Source organism: Strix aluco, chromosome 8, assembly GCF_031877795.1.
Source record: "Strix aluco isolate bStrAlu1 chromosome 8, bStrAlu1.hap1, whole genome shotgun sequence".
Taxonomy (NCBI): Eukaryota; Metazoa; Chordata; class Aves; order Strigiformes; family Strigidae; genus Strix; species Strix aluco.
Genome location: NC_133938.1, coordinates 28,102,506 through 28,123,474, shown reverse-complemented (window position 1 = coordinate 28,123,474; position 20,969 = coordinate 28,102,506). Strand labels below are relative to the sequence as shown.

General features: G+C 47.4%; 1 protein-coding gene across 10 annotated transcripts in view; it reads left to right on the top strand.

Moving 5' to 3' along the window:
- Window positions 1–20,969, top strand: part of PACS2 (phosphofurin acidic cluster sorting protein 2) — an 82,883-nt gene that overhangs the window by 18,285 nt on the left and 43,629 nt on the right. For all 10 annotated transcript variants that reach the window (XR_012624172.1, XM_074832822.1, XM_074832823.1 and 7 more), the window contains 4 exons: window positions 10,568–10,655; window positions 13,970–14,059; window positions 18,618–18,743; window positions 20,785–20,947. Coding sequence is in view for 9 of the 10 variants with exons in the window: in XM_074832822.1 (XP_074688923.1) it covers window positions 10,568–10,655; window positions 13,970–14,059; window positions 18,618–18,743; window positions 20,785–20,947 (467 nt within the window). In the remaining variant the exon portion in view is untranslated. The remainder of the gene's footprint in view (window positions 1–10,567; window positions 10,656–13,969; window positions 14,060–18,617; window positions 18,744–20,784; window positions 20,948–20,969) is intronic.

Genomic DNA, 20,969 nt, shown 5'->3' with positions numbered 1-20,969 from the left:
TGGTGGTAGTTTCATTTCAGCCATCTCATTCTTGCATCAACCTGGGTGATGTGGTTAACTATTTGGCTTTTAGAATCTCACTAGATTCCTTATTCCTGTTCTTTGGTGATTTCCTTTCCAGTTTATCTGTGCTCTTCTGAGCACTCCAGCAGACAATGTGCAAATGAGCAAGCGCTGGCCAGAATATTTGGTGTAAGAAATGCAAGGAATAGGTGCTGGAGCACAATGCGGCTTCAACCACAAAGCATCAAGAGGCGTTTCTTTCCTTGCAAGGAGTGCTGAACAATTTTGCCTTTTCAGACCTTTTTTGACTACTGTTAATATTGCAAAGCTCCTCTAAGTTTCCCTCTTCTTTTCTGGGGAGACAAATCTGCAAGGGATAGTACATTTCAGCTGCTTTACTCTCGATGTTTTGTTCCAGTTTGAGGGATGTTAACCAGTGTTTTCAATGTGTTTAATGTTGAATAGAGTTCTCCAGCTTTAGTGGCAGGATCCGGAGTTCTTTGTGAATTATATTTAGCACTGATGGAGGCTGCTTTGTCAGCTGTGTGTTGTTGCCTTGTAAAAACTGGCACCATTCAAATCTAAATAATTGCTTCTGGGAAAGAAGAACCTTCCTTTTATAACTCTTTTAATGTGTTTGATTTGGAAACAGCCTTTGAGTTGTGGCCGGAGAGCAAATTGGTTGTCAGCACTGCAGTCAGTCCCCTGTTTGAAGCACCTGTGCCCAGATGAGCCGGTGCTGTGGGGCTCGGAGGGGCTCGGTGCTTGTGTGCCAGCCACAGTGCTGTCAGAGCGAACGGCTGAGGTGCTGCATGTGTCATGCAGGGTGTTTGGTACAGCTGCAGAAATTGCTCTTTGCAGAGCTGGTGGTTCTCGTAACCTTCCTTCCGACATGCTGTTGAATACATTGGGGTTTGGAGTTGCAACTTTCCTTTTGCTACTCCTTCCCTGTAGTTCAGGTTGGTAGTGCTGTATTTTTGGAACCTCTGCGTGCTGGAAAGGAATCATACTTTGGGGTGCTAACTAGTTCTCATTTTGCACAGTGAGAATTGTGCAAAAAAATTATGTTTCTGGCTTGAGTAACAAATTCTGGTATTTCTTTTACTGTCATCCCATTCATCTCTGGAGTCGGGGGGGGGGGGGGGGGGAGAGCCAGGATTAAACATGGGGCAGTTAATGGAACCATGTAGGCCATTGGCTCTGTGAGGTATTGGGGTGGCTGGCTGCACATGTCAATGTGGAACAGGGCCAGAATGGCAGGCTTTGACAAACTTGCTGCAATGAGAACAGCATTGGGATCCGGGAAGTGTTCTTCTACTCTGAAAGCAAGCCCGCCAGTGAGATGCTTTGCATATTTGATTGCTGTGCTGGTTAATACCAAACGTACCATCAAAGTTCACAAATGTTTTTCGCTGCTGCTGGCCCCTCTGCCTTTACCCTTACAGGACATTTTGAGTTCTCGGTAGAAAAGCAAGCAGCCATTTGGGCTCTAAATTGTGCCTGTGTGGTTCTCCCATCTTGTTTATTTTGGGCCGTATTGCAAACTTCACAAACAAAACCCTGTTCATCTGGCACTTGATGCAACTGTTTTAAATCAAGGTTACAGAATGATGGTCTGTTACAAATGGGCCACCTGCTCTGGCTTTGCTGCCTTGAGTCCAGATGGGCCAGCAAGGGAAAAGTGAGCCTAAAAACAAACACAAAACCCCACCTCCAAAATTCGTTTTAAAAAACTCCTACAACGGTTTTCAGAAAGTCTGTTTATTCAGAGTGATGTAAGGTGGCTGTCTTTCAGAGAAGCACCAAGTCTTAAGAATTACACGCCATCAGGATCTTGTCTTTGACTGGGAGGTCCACGTGTCTTGACTTGCTCGGGAACTGGGAAGCGTTTGGAGATGGTTGAGTGAGAAGTAATTTGATGCGACCCATGGTGTGAGCCTGTCTGGTCGCTGGAGTGACAGGCTGTTCAGCTCGCCTCTGCATCAGAAGGTGTCATGGAAGCTGTTGAAATGGAGAGGAATAAGGCAGAGACATGGCAAATTGTTCATGCCCTGAGAGTAAGCCTGGATTTGGGTACACCAAAAACCCATCTGTTTTCCCTTGACTGCTTTCTTAGCTGGAGGCTTCAAGTCCTGATTTCTTGTGATGAAGAGATCACAGTGACAGGTAACCTGAGCAGAACTGAGCTCTTCATTACAAGCTCTTCTGACATGAGCCTGAAGTCAAGGCTCCTGTTGGTATAGTTTTTTCTCCTTAATAGGGTCCTTTGAGGGCTGATTTACAGACAAAGGAGAAGATCAGGATATTTCAGGCTGAGCCCTGGCCTCTAATGACTTGCAGGCCTTAGGGACAGTAGGTGCTGTGGCTGGGGCTGCAGTGTCTCCCTGGAGCACCAAGTGGCTAACAGGAATGCACAGAGAGCAGGGCAGCAAGCTCTCGCTGTGGGCCATTCAGCAGTGGGAACGAAAAAGCAGAATAGCACCTAGTGTTTTGAAAGTAGTCAAGTGCAAGAGCGCTTGGAGACCTATGCTTCCTATTATCGAAAAGAAAATGCTGAATACTAAACCAGAGTGGCTGGTGCAGGACCTCCCTCTGAATCTGCCTGCACTCAGGTGCACGCCGGCTCCTTGCTGCCGAGTGCGTACAGACTTGGAACGGGGCAGGGGAGCTGCTGGGGAAGGGGTCGTTTGGAGAACAGAGTTCTTGACACAGTAGTGAAGGAAGATTTGCCATCAGACTGTTCTGGAGGGGAGTGGGGAGGACCAAGCAGGCTGTTGGAGGAGCTGGTCTCATTTGTTGAGTGGTTGTGGGGAGCTGGTGACGTGCGGGCTGTGACATCCCTAGTTGCTGTGGAGACGTTACAGCTCCCAACCTGCTGCTGCTGCGTTTGGGGATGCTGTGCTCAGGGTTGAGGCATGGGTGTGGTGGGAGAGAGTGAGGGTTATCCTCCAGGCAAGGCACATGCTGGAGAAAACATGTGCCTTGAGGCATTTTCTTTAACCCTTTCGTCTCACTGACTGGTGCCTGTATAACAGAGCTAGCTACCACTGCAAGGATTTCCTCTGGTGTGTGCTGGAAGGCTGGGTGCTGTCTTTGTTCTTGCAGCCAGCTGTAGCACTCTCAGCTTGGGCGGGGGATGCTGGTACAAATGAAGGCAGAGATGTGTTGCTCCGTGCTTGGCGGCAAGCTGTGGACAGATCAGGAAGCCTTTAGCTCCGATGGTCCTTCTTATCTGCTGGCTACTTTGTGCAGCTCCCGCTAGTCCCAGAGGGTTCAGGGGCAGATGGGAAGGGCTCCTGGCAGGCAGGGAGAGCGTTCCTGTAGCATGCCTGGAATAGCCTATCCCAGTGTGACAAGTGCTGCTGTCTGGGGTGGGGGCCAGCGAGGAGAGGGCAGGTTGCATAAGGAAGGCGTGCAAGGGAGAGCGGGTGAGCCAGGGCCGGGAGGGCTGCTGGGTTTGTTCCAGCTGTGAAGGTCTCGACTCTTCATCCCCTACCCCCCCAATTTGCTTTTGCATTCCTCCTCCCAGAGTCTCCTTTTGGTTTGGGGCGTGATTCATTTGCTCATTTGTGTATATGCTTTTGCGCCAATCTGTAAGGCATGTGGTGGGAGCTGCCCTCCACCCTGGCTGCCTCGCGTAAGCTTAGGGGGTTGTGCCTTTGTTTTCTTGCTGGCTAGCTGAGAAATGAAGCCCTAGCTACAGAAATGGCTTGAGCAGCCCCCATCCTAAAGACTCCCCCTCCCTGACATGTGCTACTTTGACTGCTCTCTTTAGGTGCTCAAATGGGAGACAGGCATTTCAGTGCTGCGAGGCTTTCGGGGTGAGAGGCTGTGCCGCAGTGCATGGGTGTCTTCTGCAAGCTTCTTAGAGCAAAGGCTACCACTGGCCTTTGGTCAGATGGATGTGGCCATGCCTGGCCTGTCTCAATCTTGCTGCTTGTTCCTTGGTGGTGGTGTCTCTGGTTACTCCAGCTATTACTAAATTAATACAACAAATATCAGTGTTTGTGTCATCTGTAATATAGAAAATGTAATTCTGATGGTCTGTCAAAGGAACCTCAACCGTGAATAAGCTTTTTGTTGACTTTTGTCTTTAAAGCTAACAAAACACCTTCGTATTGCCTCAGAACTTTAAAAACATTGATCAAACCTAATCCACCAGTACCATAAGCTCTTTCTTTGATGCTCACTTTGGTGCCAGGTTGCTGTGCAGTCCTGGTGTCCTGGATGCTGGGTTTGAAAGAGACAAACCAGGAGAGGTGTATTTAACTAGACTTGTGCCTGTGCTTGACTTTGTAGGCAACATGATGTGAAAGCATAGGCGAGTTCGCCTAACTCCTTTGGACTCCATTGCCTGAGAAACAGACCTAATCCCTGTTTTGTGGTTGGTTTAGTGTTGGGTTTTTTTTTTTTCCCCTCTAAGTCATCCTGTAAAGGAATTTGAAACCATCAAAATGAAGAATGAGAAGCCAAATATATAGCAGTGTGTACAAGAACTCAGGTCCTGACTGAGGTCAACAGGTGTGTGAAGAGAACTGCTTCTGCTCTCACTGAAATGACTTCTTAAGGGGAGAAAAAGCTGCTGTTTCTCAGTAGCACAGTTCAGAGCATGTACCTGGAGGCGAGTGGTTGCTGACAGGCTGATTTCCTGCTGCTGTGACTTGGAATGCATCAGGTGTCATCCAGGTAGTCAGAATATGGTGTGACACAGCTGCCAGCTTTCACAAGAAACTTTGCTTGACTACCTGAAGAGTATGTGGAGCTGTGGAGATACAGCTTTAACCCCTGTGGGTTTCACCAGCATCTCTGCTCTTCAGTACTGCCCTTTTCTTTCCTGGCTACTGAAGTCCTAAGAAAGGAGAAGCGCCAGTGGAATATGTAAACTCTGTGTTTTGTGAGCCAGGGTTATTTGGCTTGCAGGGATCCTGATCCCTTTCTGCCTTGGGCGAGTGCCCTAGAGCCAGCGGGCAATGTCTTATCCCACTGAGGGAAGACATCTCTCAGCATTTTCCAACGGATATGTCGTATTGGGGTAACTAAGCTCGGATGTGCTTTAATCCTTGGTCATATTAACTGCATGCTGCTCCTCAAATAGCAAATGTGCCCATGCAGAATTCTAAGATCTTTTAAAAATAATGCAGGTCTGCAAAATTTTGACCCCTCCACCCCTTTTCCATGTTCAGTTTGGAGCAGGTGTATTTGTAACATATTTGAAGTGAGCAGGACAGTATTTCAGCTGTAAAAGGATAGTGTCTGGCTATGCATGTGTGTCCTTGTGAGGTCCTGGGTAGAGCCTGTTGCATAAAATAAGCTGCCATCCTCTTACCTGTCTGAATGAGACCTGCTTGCTACAGCATTTCTATGGATCTTGGTCTCTAGAATCTTAAGAGCTTAATTCTCTGTATTAATACTGAGAAGAGGATTTCAAGATCCTTGAGAACAACAATGAAAATACTTACTCTGCAATTGTTTCCTGGCTTCTTAAAGCTTACTTGAATGGATCTGTAGCCAGAACAGCTGTCTAAAGGTTGCCGTTTAGCTTGGTGCTAAGTGTGAATGAAGGAGAGTAAGCAGAGACTTATACAGGACTACTGTGTTTTTGCAAGTTACTCAGGTTATGTTTCTGGCATGACAGAAATTGGGGCACTTGACCCCTGCCTCATCATTTAATCTCTTCTTGCCTTGGAGTTTACCTGAGAAAGAGACTGAGATTAGATCATTTTGAGCGAATTGGCTCATAAGCTTTGGAAAGTAAAGAAGCACTCTTCCTGTGGCTTCTACCATTGCTACCCTCGCCTGGAGGCCCCACTCTGATGCTTCAGTGACATTAGAGGACAGCTCATCTCCCCCACTTTCTGCCCCAGCTAACTCTCCTAGGCCAGTACAGAGCCCTGCCTTTAGCATGTAAGTGCAGCAATGAGTACATCCATGTGGTGGTTTTTTCTTCCTAGGCATGTGTGAAGCAGGCATAAGAAACTGCTCATGCAATGCATGCATGTGTTCATACCTAACTTAAGCAGCTGTCTCTGAAGAATGCTGTGCAGGGTTTCTCCCTCTGGCCTCTCCTGCACAGGCGCCCCTGTAGCTATGTGCAGAATGGCTCTGTTTGTCTGGGCAAGTGTGTGTGTAGGCGGGTGTCTCCCTCCACTTCTCCTTCAAGTGGCTCGCAATTTATTTTGGGGCTGACTTGGGTGTACGGTGTCAGCTCAGAGCAAAACACTCAAGAGTTGAGGTTGAATGCATTGGAGTAGGAGGCTGAAATAATTTGGGTGAGGTGAAACTGTCCAGTGACCAAATGGAGACCAATTCCTTATAGCCATCGGCTGATTGAAGTTTACAGACCTTGGAGGGGAGAGTGCTTCTGCCATGAAACACTTTCTCTAGGAACAACGTCTTCACAGCGTTTAACCTGGACAAAGGGTATCTGTGTAGTGAGCTAGAGTCTTCCTGCCCCAGCTCCCATCTTGCACTTGGAGTCCCCTGTAGCTGTGGATGCATATGTTATTATTCTTGACTTCTACGGGGCTTAATTAAAATACAGGTCTTTAATTTTTAATTTTTCCTTCCTGTTGATTCGACTATCTCTGCGTGAACGAGGTCTCAGTGCAATTACTGTGCTCCCTGTGGAGAAACAGACATTTAATTCAGGGAGGCAGACTCTTTCTTGGAGGGGGTTTATTTTCCTGATCTTCCTACTCAGACAGATGCAAAAGCAAAACATCCAGTGAGTAAAGAATGCAACACTTTATTTGGTTGTTCTGCACTTGTTTGCTGGATCTTGGTTACTAAAATGTTATGTTCTTTCCAGATAACTGCCTCCTTGAGCAAAGAGCTGGTAATGAAGCTGTTTAGCGCAACTTGCATTAGCAGGGTGAGTCGAAACCATTGGGTCAGGTCCAGGTTTCCTCTTGAAAACTGTGTTCTTGCAGCAGTGATGTAAAAAGATGAAGACTTTTATTCTTGTAGAACGCATTAAGTTGTCTCATGATTTGTTAACCTGAGAATGGGGTCGGGCAAGTACCTTGTGCCTCCTCGCCATGGGGGGACGTGTGTGACCAGAGGGGACACAAGCTCCTCAGCAGGCACTGCCTGCTGCTGTGTGGGACCCAGCTGTGCTCCTAGCAGGGACATCTACTATGAACCTTCAAAAAAGGGTGGAAATCTTGGCTCTCAGGTTTCCATTGCCCTTATTTAACACTGCTTTGGCTAACTTAGTAGTGCTCTTGCTAGCTTAACTCTCCATGCGCAATCATAGGTCACTGCTGAAACAAACATGCAAAGACAGGGTTTGTCTGCACCTCCTGTGTTGCAGTCCCAGGCTTTTTATAGGCTGCTCAAAATACTTCAGGCTCTTTTAGCTCCAGACTTGAGGCTTCCTCAGTTCCTCTTGTGTGTGTGTTCTAGGTTATTTAGCCTGTGTTCACAGAGATCTTGTATGTATTAGAAACTTCCAAGTGTATCCTTGTTCTATTTTTAGCTCTTTCCAGGTCCACCTGTGCCTGTCCTGTTTTTCTTTCTAATGTTTAATCTTAACAGGCTTGTTGATAGAAATTCTTTGTGAGACCAGTCCCCTTCCTGGTCCCTGAGACTTGACAGAAGTACAGCAAAACCTAAGCAAAAGATAAGTGTATGGAAGGAGGTGCCGCCGTTATCAGAGGCAGTTATGGCTGACAAATCCTTGCTTTACCTGCAGGTCTTGAGTGGTTCAGGATCCTTCTGCTGGCCACAGGGGCACCATGCTGTCTCTGGGCAGTGACATGCTTCGAATATGCCTTTTCATGATTATTTGAGTAAGGTATGGCCCCTTTCTGCCACATATTCTGAAGGTTGCTTTGATTTGTAAGCTGCAAACTTAGACTGAAGACCCGGAACAAGAAGTGTGTTGAGAGTAAGAGTGATTTGGTGGGATTTAAACTCTGTCTGATTTTTATTTCCCCCCGATGAAGAATAGAAGCATTTCACTGTTTTTTGTGTGAAGCGCCTTTTAGTACCAACAGTCCAGCAATGGGGGATAAAGAAAGCAGATGTGTCCTGTGTCTTTTTTAACTGCTTTTGTTTTTCTGATCACTGTAAAGGAGGCTTTTAATTTTTTTTTTTTTTTTTTTCCAAGCAGCAAGTGCCTCGCAGGGCTTGATCAAAGCTCATAAATGATGAATTGAAGGAATGCCCGGCGGAGAACAGAACGCCCTCCTTGTGCTCTGCTGCGTGTGCTGAGAACACCATTGTTTCTTCCCGTACCTTTTTCATCCTCGAGCTCGGGCCGGAGAGAAAAGGCCTTTGTTCCTTGCCTGTCAGCTGAGACAATGCCAGTGTGTTGTCCTACCTCTGCTCTCAGCACCTGACCAGCCCGAGCTCTGTGGGTTTTGGCAAGCTGAGCACAATTGTCCTCCAGCTACAGTGTTACAGAGAAAACAAATGGCATCACAGCCTCCTTCCTCCAGATCCTGGCCTGACTGCTTCAGGGTCTGCTTGTTGTTTTGTTCAGGATGTGGCAGGAAGGTCCGTGGCTTCTCCTGCATTCCGGGTTGAGGGATGCAGCTTCACCTGACTTCCAATGCACGGGGACACTTGCGCTTGCAGTTGAATGCGCTGGCCTGTGCTCCCCTGCTTTGCTCAGGGGGAGGCTCTGCCCGTGGGTGAAAGCGTGCTCAGTTTCCCCTCCGCCAGCCCAGCAGCAGCTGCAGCTGTCCTGCCCGCTTCTGCCATCCCTCCTCCAGCACCCAGCGCCTCCAGGCTCGCACGCTTTAGCACGTTTGTCTCGATGACACTGCGCACAGCTGTTGGTGGTGTGACGGGGGGAATGGAGGCGCAGGCAGACCTGTTTTTTTCACCTTCCTTGTAATTTCTGTAGCATCTCTGGCTGTGCAGTCTTCTGATGCAAAACTCTACAAAGGAGAGAGCTTTCAGTTCTCTTTCTCTTGGTTTCTGGGGGGCTGACAGCAGGAACCAGTGCTTTGCAAACGGGCAGGGAGAGCAGATAGCGTGGGCTGGGGTGGAGAAGAGGCTGGCAACGGCAGGTTTGGAGAGGTGCTTGAGTGAAGACCATAAGAGCTAAGACTGGCTCTTCCCTGCTCCTAGCCTTGCGTGAGAGAGCAGAGTTCAGGCAGGGCCACAGGCATTCCTGGATGCGGCAGGCAGCAGTTACTTCAACATCTGACACTGCTCCTGTCAGGAACAGCCTCTAGCTGTGTGTCTCCTGCAGTTTTGCACCCAGGCTGATTGCTGCAATGCTAGAAGGTAGACACAAAGCAATGCTTCAGCTTCCTCTGTGGTGAAGGTTGTACTGGAGGTGCAAGTCACCTTTGCATTGGCAACTTGTTGGGTTCCTGGCACCAGCATGGAGTCCTGTAGTTCAAGTGCAGGCTTCAGTCAGTGGCACTTGTGCTACTGCTACCTGGGTGTGTACCAAAATCCAGCATCAGCAACCCTTCCCTCCCCATCTACTTCTGGACTCGGCCCCTTCATGAACAGCTCTGATGTTACGCTTTATTTGGGAGAAAGAGCTCTGCAGTGGGTTTAAGAGTAGCCATGCTGAGGTTTGCTAACATCCCATGGCAGAGACCAAAGATGCCCATGCTGTGGGGCTGGGACCTGACACAAAGGCAGGGCCAGGTCCTGGCCAGCGTGAAGGTTGATGTCTAGTCACTAGAGCCCACCTGGCAACTTTCTCTGGCCTCTGCTTTCCTCAGGCTGAGCTGTCTTTACTTCAGATTGATATTTCCCTGAAGTTTGTTTCTGGGTGTGCCTTCTTAATTAGACCAGCTGGTGGTAATTTCTGTGAAATTGTGACAGTACTGGTACTGCAGTCCCATTACCTCAGAGCCTTAACTTGGCTGCACCTAGTCCAAACTTTATCCCTTCCCAGGCTCTCTGTGCTGGAAGGCAGAAGTGCAAACAGCTTTAACCAGAACAATGTAGCATTGCCTGGGTAAAGAATGTGATTTACTTGCATATGTGTGGCATGTGAACGCCAGGGCCAGAGGGCACTGCTTGAGTCCTCTCCTTTCTTTTTTTTTTTCTTTCCCATTAGAGACGCCTGAGCCACTTGCTAGCACTTTTGTTTGGGGGTGAGGAGGAGAATGCTGGGTTGACAAAGAGGAGGTGGGAGTGAGATCTGTGGGAGCCAAGAGCCTGAAACTGGAAAAGCCAACAATCTAGGAAAGCTTTGTAGACAAGTTTAAAATTAGACTGACCCTGTGCTTTTATATTGCTGGAATTTAATTCCTCTGACCCTAAAGCTTTTGGTCTGACTCAGAGCGAGAGTTCCCAGGCTGTGGTGGGTTGAAGTCCGTGCTGTGAGGTGCTCTTATGTGGCCATGAGTCTGTATCAGAGAGATGTACCTCCTGTCCACCTCCTTGTATTTGTGAAAGGTTGGAGAAATTCAGGTTGAAAAGCCAGGGAAGCCTCACACATTCCTGCTGTCTTCATGTCTGTATCAGTGTGTGGCTTGTGTCCGGAGCCTGTTCGCCCTCGAACTGGGATACTGCTGTGTGTAAAAGCTGTTCAGAGCTTTTTCTTTTTCAGGCATGATTGTAACTGTTTCTCTTCTGTTCCTGTTTGCAGGTTATGCAGCTTGACATTAAAGAAACTGGTAGTCTTAAAGGAATTGGATAAGGAGCTTATTTCTGGGGTCATTGCTGTCAAAATGCAGGTAATTGCTGCTCAGTTCTAAGAATTAAATGTGTTGTTTGGCTAAAAATACTGGCAGATGCCTAAACTGAGCTTCACCTCCACTTGAGGGTCCATTGCAGCCACAGGCTTCCTCCCAGGTACATCAGGGCATTCTGGATGTGCGGAGCATCTCATCTGATCCTTCTCCCATGTTCCTACTGCATTTCACTGTTGTAAGCAAAGAATATTGTTCACTGAGGGTTCAGCATGAGCTTATCTTTATGTAAAAATGCTCTTTACAGATCATATACTGTCACCTCTTCTTCCTGAGCTGTCACTAAATCCGAGCTTGCTTCTCTATTTAACATGCTTCAGCTTAATTTAGGGCTGAACATCTTGATAACTTGGTCCTGGTTTGGGGGGGTCTGGAGTCTGGGCATTCCTCTGCTGATAGCTCTGCTATTGAGTCCAAGTAATTTCGTAGCCAGGTGCTTGTCAGTGGATTTGTAGGGTGTCTGTACATTTTAATTTGTTTCCATAAAATACAGCTGTCGTCCTAGGTAAATAACCCACTTCACAGCATACATTTGTGCCTTTTAATTAAGTGCCTACATGTAGGTCACACTGCCTGGAGGCAGGCTGGGAAAGAAGGGGACTCATTTCCACAGTGTGTCACAGCATCAGTTCAGCTCACATGCTCCCACCACTGCAAATGCTGAAGTACTTAATGAGTAAAAAGCCTAGCAGACCTATAAGTAGAAAAATACTGTTAACCATGCTGAAAAGCAGTTGCTTTTCAAATAAAGAACCAGGCAAACCCCTGCAGAGAGCTGGTTATGTCAAAGCACACAAAATCTAGCTTGGAGGGTGAAATCATGAAGGCTCTATGGTGCAAGAACATGCAGCTGAGGATTTAACTGGCATCTCTCATCTCTGAGCAGTCCAGCTGGAGTAAAAATGTGTCCCTCTATGTTGGAGGTGGTTCACACACCCACAGCAGGGAGCAGAAAAGCAGGGAATCGTTTCACACACCTGGATTTGTGGGACCCTCAGAAGCGGTACAGCTGTAGGTTCCCAGGCTGTCAGATACTGCTTACCAGGGCTGAAAGCTTTCCATATGTTTGTACTCCTAGATGGCGGATGCATCACTGTGAGGGCCTGAGGCTTGCCAATGAGTGATCTATGCTCAGAGCATGTCAGACTTGGGTTGGAGAATTCAGTAGCTTTTACTAGAGCAAACCCTTCTTTTCCTGTCCAGGTTACTGCTGACTGCTTACACTTTTTGTGGGTGAAAGCTTGCCCCAGACCTGCAAGTCCAAAGAGAGTTTTAACACGTGGGACTCTCTTGTCTATTTTGGGTACATGTTGTGATCTGCCTTGCTACAGTAGTTCAGATGCTGGAACCTGAGCAGTTCTTCTGCAGTCCTCTCCATGCCAGGAGAGATCCCTGAAGAGCTGGAAGGCAGAAGGACTTACCCTGTTTGGGGTGCTCCTCTGCTAAGTCCCAGGCTGCAGCTCACATCTCCAGGCCATCCTTATTTTACCCTTGAGATGTCTGTCCAGTTGACCTAGAGGTGACAGTGGCTGGAATGACCGCTGTCCCAGAGGGTGCCTCACCTGGGGTGTCCCTTGTGCTGGATCAGCACCCATATTTCTGTGTGGTGTGCTGTTTATCGGTGGGTCAGTAGCACTGCAGATGTCTTGGACACAGGCAGAGTTGAAGCCCTGTTATTAAAAGTCCTTTTATAGCTTGCAGGTTATGATGATGATGCTGACAAGCTCTTTCAGGGACACCTAATTTGCCAGCCCTCAGGTTTCTGACATGGCTATTGTTTGAAACTGGTGATACTGGGTCATCAAATGTATGATCTCTGTGAAATGACTCACTGCCTTTGTATGGGGAATTGCAAGAGAGGTGTCAGACACTGGAGTCCTTCCAGAGGGGATAACTGAATTCAGACCTCCTGAGAGCATCTTACCTGCATTTCCCGTGTCTCCTTGCAGCCTCCTGAACAGTGATGTTCAAAGAGTTGTCAACCGTATTTCCCGAGCTGTTGCTCTATTTATCTGCTGCGGTCTTTTAAAAGCAGCTATATTTGGCCTTTCATTAGATTTCGAGTTGCATAACAAGTAAAGCAAGATTGCTGCTATTAGGAGCTTTGCACCAACGGAACAGATGCCGCTGTTGCCAGCAGTGAGGATAGCTGTGCTTTACTTGCATGCGTGCTGCTTTTCCTGGAGGGAGCGCTTCGGTTTCTCACCCTGCTCTGCTGTCTATCCTCTGATCCGCTGAGCTTAGGCACCACTGCTTTTCCACAGAGGAGCCAGCGCTGTGTTGTGCAGGAGCTGAGGCACCGCTGCAAATCACAGCGTTCGCTCTCGCTGCCTGAGCAATGCGTTTGGGGAGGAAGGGATGTAAGTGAGTGCTTGCCTCTCATCTCAGGATGCTATTTGGGGCTGATGTAGGCAGACCAGGTTTTCCTTTGGATGTAGCTGGGAGGTGTTTATCCCCCCAGTCTGTCTCTGATTTCTCAGATGCTGCTTTTTGGAGAGCTACAGTTCTGTGCTTCTGGGAGATCAGTCTGTCTGGACAAAGCCAGATCTGCAGCCTCAGCAGAACATTGAGCCAGGGACCTCTGAAACTTGCCACTGTGTTTGAACAGTGCAGAAGGATTTGCTAGGCAGCAGTCTGTCATGCTTTCCTGCTCGTTTTCCCTGAAACATTCCCTGAAATGAAATGCTCTCACAGTAAATAGCCAAGTAACTCAGCGTACAGCAGCCCAAACACAGCGTTGATTTGGAGTTGCCCTGCAATTGCCCTGTAATACTATCAGGTCTCCAGACTCCACTGCAATGCTTAGTGGATTTTTTTTTCTTTTATAACCCCAACAACTTGCAGTTGTTTAAACAGGTTAAAATCTCCACATCCCCCAGGGAGGGGTGTGTGCAGAAAAAGAAAGGCCAGTCCATCATGGCTAACACTGGAGACTTAAGCATGATGCTGCAGCCTCCAAGCCCGGGAGGTGATGAGCCTTGTATCTATTGGCTGAATTAAAAATACGAGACTTAAACTTGAGGGGTGGGGTTGACTCACAGCTTTTGAATGCTGGGGTTTGGCAGAACAAAAGCTGCTTTGTTGCAGTTAGGGACAGTAAATATGCCCAAATCTTTATTAGTCAAATATCTCCCTTTCATCTCATTAATATTTCACAGGAGTGCAAGGTCAGACCCATCCATTCACTTTCTCTGTGGTAGTCCCTGACAATGTTTCCTGGTTTTCAGTAAATAGGACTGGGGTGGGATATAAGGGCCAGCTTCTGGGGAATTCACCCGATGGACTTTGTTTCTGTACAGGGCTCCAAGCGCATCCTGCGGTCTCACGAGATTGTATTGCCCCCGAGTGGACATGTGGAGACGGAGCTTGCTCTGACCTTCTCGCTGCAGGTAAGGTGGCCTTGGGGCACGTGTGCTTGCTGGACTTGCTGCGTTGCAGTGAAGAGAGGTTCATTGTGGGTCTGAGGTGAAGATCCTTCTAGTGCTGCCAAAGATGCTTGTTCTTAAGGCAGTCCCAGCCATTTCTGAAGAGCTATCTGAGCTCTTTTGGCTTGTCTCTGGCAGTCAGCTGTGGGAAATTTGAGCAAAAATGGCCCAGATACTTCCAGGATCTGGGGATGGGGAAGCCCACTAGGAAAGCTGCCATGTAAATCCTTAGAATTGTTCTTGGGGCCAACCCTGCATCATGGAAGGCAGATCTAATCCTGACTTGTCTGAGGGAACAGGCAAGTTGGTCACCAGCTGCGATTTGCATGCCCTCAGTGCAAGACAAATTTGTCTGAATTGCCTCTCAGCATTGAGGGCCTGGAACAGGGTGCTGGTTTGCAGTGTTAGGGGACTTTTTTGGTTGTGCATCCTGTTTTTGGAGCCCAGGAACATGAGGACTTTGTGCAGCCTGTCTTCATGTTATGGCTGTGGCAGGAACTGGAGCAGAGCAGGATACCTCTCTTTTGACTTTTGTTGCCTTCCTTATGAATAGGCAATGGAGGGTGGCACGGAGTATCAGGCTGATGGAAGGCAGTAGTAGGAGTGGGACAGGTGAACCTCTGATTTGGAATTGCCGAGGGAGACACCACTTGGAGAGGCAGGAGCAGTATGCAGACAGTTACTCCTGGCTCTAGAGTCACAGGAATAGCTGGGGACTGGAGCAACTGTATTTTACCAGTTCCTCTTTTCCTCAAAGCATACTGCCCTGGTGCTACCTCCTGAGCAGGGAAATAGGTAAATTGAGACTGGCTTGCTGCAAGCAGGAGGGAAGATCCTGCTTGCATAGAGCAGAGCCAGCCAGACACTCAGAAGCATTTGTATCTGGATTATCTGTGTTTTGGGACTATTACTTAGATCTTGAAGTCAAGAGTTTGATCTGGTAAGGAGAAGGGCTCAAGTGATGATGTGAGACATACTGGTTGTTACTCAGACCTGTGCAGACTTGAAGCAGATGATGTTTCATTGCAGATGGATGATAACCCTGCGACTGCCCAGGCAGATACACAGATGACTGGTGCTTCTGGTACTGTCCTGATGCAGCCCACAGGCTGGGTTAACTGCAGCAATGCATCCCCTCCTTTGTGAACAGCAATAACAAAGCCACGTGCCAAGAATACCTATTCATGGGTCCTGGGGCTGCAGCTTTCCCATGGTTGGGAGCAGAGTTGTAAGATGAGCCGGGTCTCCCTCTGCAGTCTGGTGTCAGCAAGGAGCAAGTGTTTCTGCAGATCTCTTCAGAATTAACTGGGAATATGTTTTTTTTTCTGGGACTCAGAACAGTGCTGCAGCAGGACACAGAGCATTGCCTTTAACTCAATTTCACCTGAAGGGGCTGGGAATTGAGCCAGAATAGGGGAGAGCGATGTCCATGACACTGAGCCTTCAGAAGAGGTGAGCAAGCTTAATGCGGAGATCTGCTGCTGGTCTCTGACTGCAGGAAGGATTGGTGGTCTTGGATGCAGTAAGGCCTGGGAAGCCTTCCTGAAATGGCACAGCAGGATTTTTATGACAGCTTTTATTGTTTCTTAATTGGACGATGGCTGCAAGCTACTCCTAGCTGACAGCTGCAGCTTAAGCCAGATACAGTCTGAATTTAGTGCCTTGGATATATTTGAGAGTGGTGATGGGCCACAAAGTAAAAGCATGTGGATGTCACAGCACAAGAAGGTCTCAGCGTCTTGCAGCAGCCAGTATCTCCATATTGCACTGTCAACTCTTCAAATTTGCTTTGTGCTAGCTGCCTGGATTTGCAGCCCCTTGTAGCTTCACAGTCACCACATTCTCAGCTGCTTCTCCTGGGTGAAATTCTTGTCCTTTGCACAGAGCATTTCCTTGTCAGAGCTAAGCTAGGAAGGTGGAGGTGCTGGCTGGCATAATAGTGAGCAGCCCATTGTGTCTGGCAGGCCTCCGCTCAGACAGAAGGGAGGAGTTTCCTGTTGCTCACACAGCTGGGGTAAGACGGGAGTTAGTGGTCTGTCTGATCCTGTTTCGCTTTGCTAGCTAGGGCTAGCCCAGCAGTAGCCTTTCTGGCAGGTGAGCTACCATCACCCTTACTGATGGAATGCCTTACTGCTGACCCTCCGTGGGTTTCACAGGATCAAGTGAAATTCCCCAGATATTCCAAGCACATCATTGCAGCTCTCTGGAGCACTTAATTCCTGTGTTTAATAAATCTTTCCAGAATGGAAGGGATTACATCACTGGGGTTTCAGAAATAATGTCTTGCCCTAACTCTTGCTGTTCTGGTGTGTGTGATGGCCCTCTCACCCCTCAGAGGTGCCTTGGGGTGCTTGGTGCTTCCTCTAGAAGTCTTGTTTTCAAATGTTTTGAGTGAAACTGTTTTTGTCTCCAATCTGTCATGGACAGTTACTGACAATTACTGAGAAATTTTGATTGAAACTGTTCTGTAGAGTTGATAAGCCATGGCTGGTGTTAAAAATAGCTTGTGCTATGAAAATGGCTCAGCTTTTCTTCTAGAGGCCCTTGCTTTTAACAGAGGAGCTGAGTGGCCTGAGTCTCTTTGTACCTTTCTTTTATCATCTCTGTGAATGCTCATCAGAGGTGGCCAGGCAACACACCTTTGAAAAACAGAAACTTGCCCATGTATGGACTTGAGCTGTCCAGTTTAATCCCTGAAAACTGTACACATTGAAATCAAGCTGGCCTGGGACAAAGTGTGACTTTGGACTTTAGTTGCAGGCTCATACTTAAGGAGCTGGTGGTGTGGCCCAAGTGCTTTGAGCTGATAGCAAGGAGTCCCTCTCCCCTGCTTGCCCTTCCAATACATGGAAGGGCCCCAGAGGCGAGGAGATGGTAGATTTGAATGCAAAAGGTGCCTTCTAGCTTTTTGAGCTTCTCTTGCCCCTTTCCCCTAATAACTTTCTTCCATTCTTGTTTAGGGACGTTGCACATCTGTAAAGTCACCAGCTCCATCTGTGTCTGGATGCAGGTGTGTTGTGAGGTCATGTTTTAATTATGTGGACTGCTGTTCCTCTCTTCTGCAGGGCTGCTTCCTTGTGCAGTGCACAGTAGATCTTGCCCTTGCAGAGCAGTCAGTTAATTAGTATTCTGCTTGTTTGTGTGGCCACTGCTCCCAGCTCTCTATGTAGCAGGCAGGCTGGCTCTGGACTGCAAATTAATATCTTGGGGTTTCTGGTGGCACTCAGCATTTATATTTATCAAGTGTTTTCATCAGCAGGAAGTTACTCTCATAATGTCCTAAGGAAAAAAAAAAAAATGTAGGTCTTGCCTGCGAGAGGAGCATCCTTCACTTGGGAATGTCCTGTTTGAGATCCCTGCAATTAGGTTATCCTGTCCACAGGTTACTTAATGCTATGTATTTTGTGTATTTGGAGCATGTGTCCCGTTTCCCTCTCATCTCGGGATGAGACTGACAGGTGGCTCCTGTATCTTGAAGATTGCTCTTCCATTGCACGGCTTCTTCCTCCCACAGCCGGTGAGCTGGGCACTGGGGAGGGGAGTGGCAGTGCTCTGGCGAATACCCTGGCAGAAGGCAGGACCTGCCTGCACTAATACTCTGTGCAGATGAGCAGGGCAAGCTGAGATAGCATGGTTGGCCCCACTCTTCCCTAATAGCCTCTGCTTGACTTCACTATCTTTCTGTTCTTGGGGAGTTTTTTTTGAGTTATATAAACAAATCTATTTTCTTGAATGGAACATGTCTTGGAGGGATTTATGTCTTTGCAATGTAGCCTGGCAGTAGGACAGGGTTTTTCTTGACTTAATTACTTAAAATACAACTACTTTCAGCAATAGAAGTTTGAGTGTGATAATGCTGGAAAAGACTGATGATTGCAAGAGCCATGTGCCTGAAGGAGACAGCATTGTCCTGGAGAGAATCACTGGTGACCGCTTTGTGCTTTAGCAAAAGAGGCATCAGCAAATGCTTGACCTCTTCATAGCTGTGCCTCTCTTTGCTTCCCATTCAAAGCACAAGAGGCTCTTAAACGTGTGCAGTAGAGGGTCCAACATCAAGAAGTGTCCTCGTGCTGGAGGGAAGGCAGTGTCCTGCCAAGAGCGTGGGGGTCCATGGCTGTCCCTGTCACTGCATGCTGCCTGCTGTTTGTGCAGGGGCAGCCCACGCCCTGGGCGGCACCTCTGGGGCTCCAGTTCTGGGCAGCCTCCTTCTAGCTGGAGGCTGCTCATCTCTCTGGAACCAGGCTTGGGCTCAGTCCTTCCCAAACTGAACAGCTCCTCTGTGCCCCTGGATTGTGTTTTCAGTGTGCTTGGCTGGGGAAATGAAAGCCCAGGGCTGAGCTGTTTGGTCAGAGAAGGCTTCTTTGGGATAATGAAGGGTTGTCCACTGAGTGTGAGCTAGCTGTAGGCACTTCTAAAAGCCCTGGGATTAATCCCTAGGAGTGCAGTTTACTTGCAAAGCAGGCAGCTTGGGAGATAATGTCAAGAGATGTAATAAACTTTTCCATTGTGTTTCCAACTGCAGTACCCTCACTTCTTGAAGAGAGAAGGCAACAAGCTTCAGATCATGCTGCAGCGGCGGAAGCGGTACAAGAACCGAACCATTTTAGGCTACAAGACTCTGGCTGTGGGGTCTATCAACATGGCTGAGGTGAGCAGCATTTGACGTGATCTTTGTTTACAAAGATGGTCACTTTCCCTTCTCTTTAAACCCAGTGTTTTCACGTTCCTCGTTGAGAAGTACCTGGTGGGATTTCATATTGTTGTCTTAATAACTGTAATCAGTATTCACAGGGCAAAATTTTAAACAGATTTTACAACTGAGTGATCATATCGGATATTTTCTGGACAGTATTTTGAGAGCTAAAACTTTCATGAGGAGAGCTTATTACCTTGTGAGGGCTTTGTGTGTTTTTTTCAGTTAGGGGGTCTAGATCATAATTGAGAACAAGACAGATAGGGTCACTTGGGCAAGCCTTCCAACTCCAAGGAAAGTTGAAGTTAAAGCAAGGTTCGCTGTGCTTCTCTGTGCCTCTGTATGAGAGTTCAGGATCAAGTAGTTTCTCTCATTTTGCTTGAAACACCCTTTGTAATTCTTATTTCATGGCTGTTGGCAATGTAGGTGGAGTTCTATTCATGAGAGGGAAATGATAAAATTTTCAGATTTACATCTGAAAATTAATGCTGGAATCAAGTATGGATAAATTATTCACTAAGGCTTACTGAACGGCTTAGCTCCATGCTTCATTATTTCATGTCCTGTTTAATCTCTGCTGTTTCTGAGTATTCAGAGGTGGGCTTAAGCAGCAGCAAGTTCATCTTAACACCAATATTCTTCATCAGACTGCATTCTGTCAACAAATCATTTCCATCCAAAATAAGCTAGTGTTATGCTGTGGTGAGTTATCACTCCTTGTGTGCGAGTTCAGCTTCTCTTAGACTTGCAGTAAATGGTGAACTCCCTGTTTGAATTAGCCAGATTCTGATTTGTGCTGTTATAGCTAACATTTTTCCTGTACCATGATCGATTTGTTTAAGAACTAGAAATTAAATACTGCTATAAGGCAGAAAACATGTGGGCCCATTAATTAGACCCATCAGTGAGCTTCTAAGTGTTGGGCATTCACTGCTGCTGCCTGTGGTTTTTCTTACGCCTTTTTGTAATGTCAGCTGACTGAGGTTAGAAGGTCCAAAACTTTCAGAGGTTCACTGTGTTAGGAAATAGTTGTTTTCCAGCTCATGTGAAGTATTTCTTAACATGAAGACTTCAGGAAAACAAATTTTACAAGGACCTCCACCCCCCTCTGCAGTTTATAGTATAATGACCCTCAAACAGCACTGACACATTTCTTAACTTCCCCCCCCCTCCTTTTTTTTAACCTTAGCTGTTGAAACAAAGCAGTGAATTAGAGTTGTGAGTCAGAGCAGAGTTTAAGAGCAGGGGGGCATATGTTCCTCAGCAGCTCAGGTCTTTTTAAAGCCATCTGAGGACCTGACAAAGCAGCTTGGTGTGTGTTAGAAAGCTGAGGTGCAGGTGTGGGGAAGCACTTTCTGACTCTGATGGGGCAAGAGAAGGTAAGTCTTAGGTTCTGGGGAGAGCCATGTGAGTGGCAAAGGAAACCCACACTGAGATGTCCCTCTGCCTCCAGCATTGTCGTGTCTTTTGTGACCTACTACTTCATTATCCTGGGGTGGCCAGCTCCTCTGAGATTCAGGTGCCAGCTCTCTGGAGCAGGGATTTTTGCTCTAGGAAGCACTTTGCAGCTTCACCTCACCAAGAATTTTTGCCTTTGCTGGCTCTTCTGCTGGGCTTTAACATAAAATTAGGTTCCTTAATTAGGTGTTCAGAAGGTTGGTAACTTGATAATTCAAATCAGTACTGTGCCTGTGCCGGGGAAGCGAATACATAGTAATGAGGTAGTCAAGTACTCTGCTTCAAGGATGAGCTAATCAACTGTCAAGCTCAGAATGCTTTTCCTTTCCTTCCATCACTTCCATTAGTAGTCACATAAAATCTCAACTAGCATTGCGTGTATTGCCTGCAAGTGGCTTCTGCAGTTGCAGGGTGTTGGCTTGCTTCTGTACCTGGAAATGTGGAGTAACTGTTAACATAAATAATTCCTGTAGTATGCAAGTGATGCAAGTTTAGATACATTGTAATGCAGATTTGTCCTGTTTAATTTCTGTCCCAGGTCATGCAGCACCCAACAGAAGGGGGCCAGGTTCTGAGCCTTTTCAGCAACATCAAAGAGGCTGCAGTGAAGGTAGCGGAAATCTGGATCTTCTCCCTGTCCAGTCAGCCAATTGACCATGAAGACAGCACTATGCAGGCCAGCCAGAAAATCAAGTCTACAGGTGAGAGTACAACCGCATGCTC